Source organism: Humulus lupulus, chromosome 6 (genome assembly GCF_963169125.1).
Source record: "Humulus lupulus chromosome 6, drHumLupu1.1, whole genome shotgun sequence".
In the NCBI taxonomy this organism is placed as follows: Eukaryota; Viridiplantae; Streptophyta; class Magnoliopsida; order Rosales; family Cannabaceae; genus Humulus; species Humulus lupulus.
Genome location: NC_084798.1, coordinates 194,493,169 through 194,500,943, shown reverse-complemented (window position 1 = coordinate 194,500,943; position 7,775 = coordinate 194,493,169). Strand labels below are relative to the sequence as shown.

Sequence of the window (7,775 nt, the reverse complement as noted above, 5' to 3'; positions counted from 1 at the left end):
TTTGGACCTATATTCACATATTTTCATCATATAATCCCCAACAATTTAAACAGGAGTCAACACTCCAATTCAAACACAAGAATCGCAACAATATCCACTAAAATTTCTACTCAAATCATCAGCCAAAATAGAACTAACCAACACCTATAATTCCATCTAAATTCATCCAGAAACTTTAAAGATGAAGTTCTTAGAATCTTACATCAATTTACAGCTTAATTCTCCAATATCCAAGCTGAATCCCCTGGGTTGTTGCTTCAATTCTTCAAGGCTTTCCCCTCAAAGTTTCTCTAAATTTCAATTCAGCTTGAACCAACTTAAAACCAGCTTAAGTTCCCAGTTGATCACCTCCAATTCCTTCAAAGAATCCAGCTCAAAGCTTGGGTTTCAACCCTTTTTTTCCTTCCTTAGCTTCAGAGTAAAATTTGAGTGAGAGAGATAGAGTACGTGGAAGAGAAAAATAAGAGTATATGAGGTTCTTCCACCTTCTCACTTAATTCCTAAGTAGAAACAACCTACCGAAAGACCATTATACCCCTCCATATAATCCTAAATCCTTTAATTGTCCTAAGGGTAAATGGGTCATTTTGCCACAGTTCCAACTAATTCCTCCAATGTTCCTAACATTTACCAATTAATCCTGTCATCCCAAATAATTACCATATACTTATTCAAAACCTAAAAATTCCCGATATATTCTCTAAATTCCCCAAAAATACCCCCAGGTGCCCCCGAGCCGGGTATTGATCCCCATTGTGACTATTTTTCCAACTTGCTCAGTAGGAACGTCTCGAGCCATATGTTGCAAATATATCCACATAATAATGTAATCTCAACAATTTATCACATATAATCACACTTATGCCCTCAATGGGCCAAAATTACAAATATGCCCTTATAAGCTAAATAGGGCCCACGTGCATATTTAATACTTAAAAACATGCATTTCACATGTCCATATAATCATATAATCATGCTTGCCACAAAGTCATGCATTTTATCATTTAATCACATATATATCAATTATGCCCTCTTGGCACGCTAATCACGGCCCTTAAGCCTTATTAGAAATTTTGGGTCATCACAATATGCCTATTATTCAACCATATAATTTTTACATGAAAACCGTGCATGAATAATAAGTAGAATTGGCATTATTCTTTTGTGTTTCTATGTGAAAAATGTGCATGTTTGGGAAATTATGTATGCGTTGCACCATGTGCATGTTTGGCCCATGCACACATGGGGTATATGTGTTGGGCACAAGAAATCTCATGTGATGCTAAAGAGTACTATTTGATTATGATTATATGCTCGTTGTGAAGTTTGTTCCAGTTTTGCTTTGCTTGGACTTGAGGTAAGGAAGTTAGATAGAATCTCTTATTTATGCTATGGAATGGTAAGATTGGTTTGTATGAGGATATATGCTATGTATGATGATGTACTATGTGATATAAAGTATGAATTGCTATTCTGAGATGATGTGATAAATTTGATGAATCATGTATTTCCTTATACTGATATGACTTGATTGCATGTATTTTGTATGTTGTATGAAAAGCAAATGGTTGTTAGCGTGTTGAATGCGACACAACAAAGGGGTTACTAAGCATATAAAGACGTAACCCGAGTTACTAAGGTACGACGTAACTCATAGGGCGGACGCAGTGAGATTATTCAAGGACCAGAGCCTCCTATTTACCTCAAGATGTGACATGGACAAGAGAGGGGGCCATGTTCACAAGGATGTGATGATGATGTTTACGATGATGATATTTTGAATATGTTAATGATATATGATGCATGATAATGATGTATGATGTATGATGATGACGTTTATATATGATGTATGATGATAATGTTTATGTATGATGTATGATTATGACGTTCATGTATGATGTATGATGATAACATTTATGTATGATGTATGATGATGACATTAAGCACGATGTATGGATATGATGTTGTATGAGTCTTACGATATGATTATGCCTTTGTTGTGTTTTTCTGTGTTTGTTGTTTGTACTTCCTTACCGGGGTTTTAGCTCACCCCTTACCTTCCCTTTTAGGTAGTAAATAGGGTTTCTCTTTGGCATGCGTGGTGATGTGGGGAGTTCTGACGTTAGAGTGTGTATGGCGTGGGGGTATCCTATTGGCGAGTAAACGATCAGCTTAAACGCCAATTTTAAAGAATGATGTTAGGTTTTATTTTGGTTTCAAAAATTATAAGTGGGACATGAACTATATTTATTTTTTTTAAAAGTTGCATGAGAACTTTTATTTTATTTTAAACTATTGGGCCCAACTTGTATGTTTTAGCAAGACCCCACTGGAATTTTCATATAATAAGAGGTTTTCTTCTATAAGTTGATGAGCATGGAGATGCTTTACAAAGTATTAGTCTAGGGCATTTTACAAATGGTACTAAAGACGACCGTCCATATTTCCAAGGACCATACCCATACACACTAAAGATGGGAAAATCTCACCTCACCTCACCGCGTCGTAAGTACTTGCTCTAAATGTTATCTATATTCTTTCCTACTTTTAAATTTTTTAGTTTTTTTAATTTTTGTGTAGAAAGTATGCCTTTAGTAATTAGGACTTCTAGAAAGAAACTTCTCGATGACATTTGTGGGATCTCAAGGGTTCATATAGATGATGTAAACGACGGAGATGAGTGGATCTCAGCTCTCCAAAAGATGTTTGTTGTGAATGAACGTATTTAATGGATGAGAAGCATCATAGGAAATCGCAAGTATGACACTATCAAGTTTCAAGTAAAGCGAAGAATGGAATACGTCAATGATAATATAACTGGACACTATCAAGATCAAAGGACACATAAGCTTTGCGACGAGATTGTTAATGTAGACATAGGTTAGGGAGTTTACTCCACGACATTTGTTAGGAAGGAGTTTCCTAATACGCATTGAAATGGTGGTGGGTTGGCCTAGTTTACAACAAAAATTTTGTAACATATTTAAACTACCTTTAAATATGCCAATCCATTAATATACATACATTAATTATAAGCAAGAATACAAAACATACCTCTAGATGTCTATCAAGTGTCCTTGCTATCTTTTCGTAATTTGAACGAAATTCCTATCCAAGTTGCTCCCAGGTACTCACACCAAGATCTTCCACAACATTTTCTACACCTCAAGAAGTGTGTGGGCACTTAGAGAATAAAGGATAGTTAATTTCAGATTCTACTTGATGTACTCAACACATGAGATCAAGTGAATAGGTTGAAATTGGTTATGTACCTTCAGGGAGAGGTAGAAAGATATCGTTATTTTCTTAGAGCGAATAAAACAGTGACTTCTTCTGAATATTTTTTTTTAATTTTCTGATAAGTCTAACTTAAATAGAAAATATTCAAATTTAAAAAATAAATCTGTAACCAATTTACAATTTATCTTTTAATTAATTAATTATCTTATTAATGAAAATATCAAAAAACCAACATTTGAATTTTTCATTAATTAATTAATCAAATAAATAATATTGAAAAAATCTATACCTGAAAAATTGTGTAGTACACGCCACACACAGTCCATGGACTGTGTGTTGTGTACCATCCTATATTTTAGGGATATTTAATTTTTCCATAATTATTTAATTATTTATTCAAACTACCTTATGAGATAAAAATCCAACAACGTGATAATTAATTACAATATGAATTAATTATCTTTTTAACTAATGATCAAATATAATTAATTATTTGAATAAATATCAATCTTCTAAATTCAAACCTAATTTGAACTTATCAAATTATTATCTCCCACTCAAATAAAAATATTTAATTAATTCTACCAATTAACTGAAACCAATTTAAATTAAACAATAATTTCATAATTAAATATTTAATTTATTACAATTTCAAAAATTATAATTTATTAATTATTTAATATAATTTCGAAAATAAATTTAATTATTTAATATAATTTTGAAAATTACACAATAATTAAATATTAATTGATTTTGTTAATTACAACTAATTTGTAATTAATTAATCATTATTATCACATAATTGTATATTTGGCCCAACGAAAAAATTTCTTCTTAAATATGTCTTTCAACAATATTTCCCTTTATATCAACTCTTGCCTTAAATAATGTTGATAGAGCCGCTGTGGGGACCTATGGGCCTATAATTCCAAGCTCCACTAAATTTGAGATTATTAATTAAATAATCTTAATTTATTAATCTCATGATTACTCTACTGTAAATATGAGACTGCACTCTTGTAATTATAGACATTTCATTTACTGAGTACTTTATAAAATAAAGTGTCCATTGATATTATCATTACATACAAATTAACCCTCTAATAATAGTTCATAATTAATCGGAAATAAAATTACCATTTTACCCTTTTAATTATATCTTGTTTCCTTAAGTACCATTGACTTTACTAATGAAGGTTAATTCATAACTAAATTATGGATTTGAGCTCAATAACCTTTTCAGTCCCAAAAGTCAACCCTTAAGAGAACCATTATTCAATCTCTTACGAGAAGGTATAGATTCAATATCTGTATACTATGTCCCCAGCCATTTACATTAATGAGTTTCCAAAACAAAAGTTTCTAGCTTGATCATTCTGACAGACCCTAACGAGTGAATGAAATAATTCATATAACATAAACAAGAGTTCATAGTAATTTCAGGATTAAGATCTATTTTTATATGATCATCGGTTGATATATTTAATTAATTCTTTGAAACGGTATTTAACTAAGTATTAATAAACATATCTGGTCTAGTTTTATATATTCTCTAATTATAAAGTACCTCCACTAAAGTTTCCTACTACACTAGTGATTCGGATCTAGATCACATGTATTCATAATACTAGTGGATCCTACTTGCAGTAATTAATCTAAAGATTCCACAACTTTATTTTACTGCGAATTATTCAAGTTCATTTATCTCAAACACAATTCTCCCGTACCAATACGTGGTTGAGATCACATATATGAACTTAGGAATGTTTATGATATTTACTTAATATTATCACATAATAATATAGTCCAGAAAATATATGCATAACAAACAATGTCTACTACATATGCTTTCAGGGCACAATTCCCAACAACATTATCTTGCGAGGTGATGTTGTTAACTAGATAGATATGTGCATTAGCAGAGGAGCACACAAAGTGGACATGCCGCCACATTTAGTAGCAAACAACAGCAAAACCTCAATGGAGTAAATGGAGACTAGGGAGGTGGAGAGGCGAGTAAATCCATGATAACATAGTTTAACATAGAGGACAATGATTTGCTACAAACTAACGTAACAATGAGGATAAGTAAGGAGTTGCGACCTAAAAAAATAAGACAAAGGCTACTAGTACATACAAAGGATTTCCAGGGACAACAAGATAGTTAGCAATCCTACAAATGGATGCTAGAATTTGGTGGGATGTGGTTAAGAAGACACAAACTCTAGACACCATGGCCTGGGCTGACTTTGTACAAGTTTTTAGAAAAAAGTACTACAATGCTACAGTACTAGCAACTAGAGTTAATGAGTTTGTGACACTGACACAAGGTAGTCTTCCAGTCACAGAGTATGCCTAGAAGTTTGACAGACTGGCAAGGTTTGCACCTGAGATAGTCTCAACAATGGTCATGAGTGTTAAAGGATTCATAAGGGCACTGAAGCCTATGCTTGCCAAGGATGTTAAAATGACCAGTACAGAGACAGTTAGCCATGCTGAGATTATAGAGAAAGCTTTAGACACTGATACATGAAGAGTTGTATATGGAAGGAAGGTGTTGCAAGGATAGAGGCTAATAAGAGTAAAGTTTTTCAAGAGAGTAACAAGAGGAGGCCTAATTGGGTCAAAGTAGTGGCACTGAAAAAAGGCCCAAGGTTGTAGCTCCCAATGGAAATCACAACAACCATAACAGTCGCAATAATGATTGAAACCGTGGGAGTCACCAAAGCAATAAAGTTGAGCACCCTAGCTGTCCTAAATGGTTGAGATGACATATGGGAGAATGTCAAGAAGGCACCAACAAATGTTACAAGTGCGGTCAGGCAGGACATCTGAGAAAAGATTTCCCACAATGGAAAGCAGGACAGGATAGTAACAACAACCTAGTGCCAGCACGGGTTTTTGCTTTAACCCAAAATGAAGCAACCAACAGTAACACCGTAGTCACAGGTCAGCTCCCTATATCTGGTATGATGAGTGGAGTCCTTATTAATTGTGGAGCGACTCACTCTTATATTTCCATGAATATGATTGATAAGTTGGGTATGCCTTATAAACTATTTGAGCATAGTTATAGTACAATGTTACCGTCAGGAGACACAATACTGTCAACTAGGTGGTTACAGTCAACACCTATAACAATAGAGGGCAGGGAGTGCCCGACTAACCTTATAGAACTACATATACCAGACTATGATGTCATACTTGGCATAGATTGGTTATCCAAACATGGAGCGTCGATTGACTGTCGAAGGAAGACCATGGAATTCAGACTGAAAGAAGGAGAACTATTTTATTTCAAAGGAGAAGTAGCGGGTTTTTGTACACACAAAATATCGGCTCTGGAAGCAAGGAATATGATGCAGCATGGTTGTTCAGCGTTTCTAGCTAGTGTGGTGGATAAATCCAAGGAAACAGAGTTGAAACCAGATAATATGCATATTGTTTGCGAGTTTTCGGAAGTGTTTCCCTAGGAATTACCAGGATTATCCCCGAACAGAGAAATCGAATTTGTGATCGAACTTGCACCAGAAACAACACCGATCTCTAAAGCACCCTATCGAATGGCACCTCCAGAGTTGAAGGAACTCAAGAACCAGCTACATGAATTGTTGGATAAGGGGTTCATAAGACCTAGTCATTTGCCATGGGGAGCACCAGTTAATCTGTGAAAAAGAAAGACGAAAGTATGAGAATGTGCATCCATTATCGAGAACTCAATAAGGTCACCATTAAGAACAAGTATCATTTGCCTAGGATAGATGACCTCTTTGATCAACTGTAAGAGGAAGCAGTGTTCTCAAAGATTGATCTGCGATCCAGGTACCATCAGTTAAAGGTGAAGAAGGGAGATATTCCAAAGACGGCATTCAGAACCCCCTATGGGCACTATGAGTTATTAGTGATGTATTTTGGATTCACTAATGCCCCAGCGAAATTTATGGATATGATTAATAGAGTATTCAAGGTCATTTTGGATAAGTATGTAGTTGTGTTCATAGATGGCATCTTAATATACTCTAAGACTAAGAAAGAGCATGAGGAGCATTTAAGACTGATGCTTAACAACCATCGAGAACATCAGCCCTATGCTAAGTTTTCCAGGTGTGAATTCTGGATAGAACAAGTGACTCTCCTAGGGCATATAGTGTCCAAAGATGGAATAATAGTGGACCCAGCAATGATTGAGGCCATTAGAGACTGACACCAACCCAAGAATGCCTTTGAGGTCCGAAGTTTCTTAGGAATAGCGGGTCACTATCGAAAGTTCATTGAGGACTTTTCCAAGATCGCAACACCCTTGACCAATCTGACTCACAAGCACCAGAAGTTCACTTGGGCAGAGAGATGTGAAGAAAAATTTCAGATTATGAGAGGTAAGTTAATCTCTGCACCTATCCTTTGTGTTCCCACAGAAGAGGGAAGTTCGTGGTGTGTTGTGATACATCTATGAATGGCTTGGGGTGTGTGTTGATGCAGAATAGGAAAAGGGTAGGATACGCCTAGAGACAGTATGAGCAGAGATACCCCACCTA

General features: G+C 34.8%; 1 protein-coding gene across 1 annotated transcript; it reads left to right on the top strand.

Annotated features, from left to right (window-relative positions):
* The first annotated feature begins 6,014 nt into the window (after positions 1–6,014).
* On the top strand, positions 6,015–6,713 carry LOC133785812 (uncharacterized). The gene has a single exon (XM_062225027.1). It carries the CDS (start codon positions 6,015–6,017, stop codon positions 6,711–6,713), a length of 699 nt encoding a protein of 232 aa, XP_062081011.1.
* Positions 6,714–7,775: the final 1,062 nt, after the last annotated feature.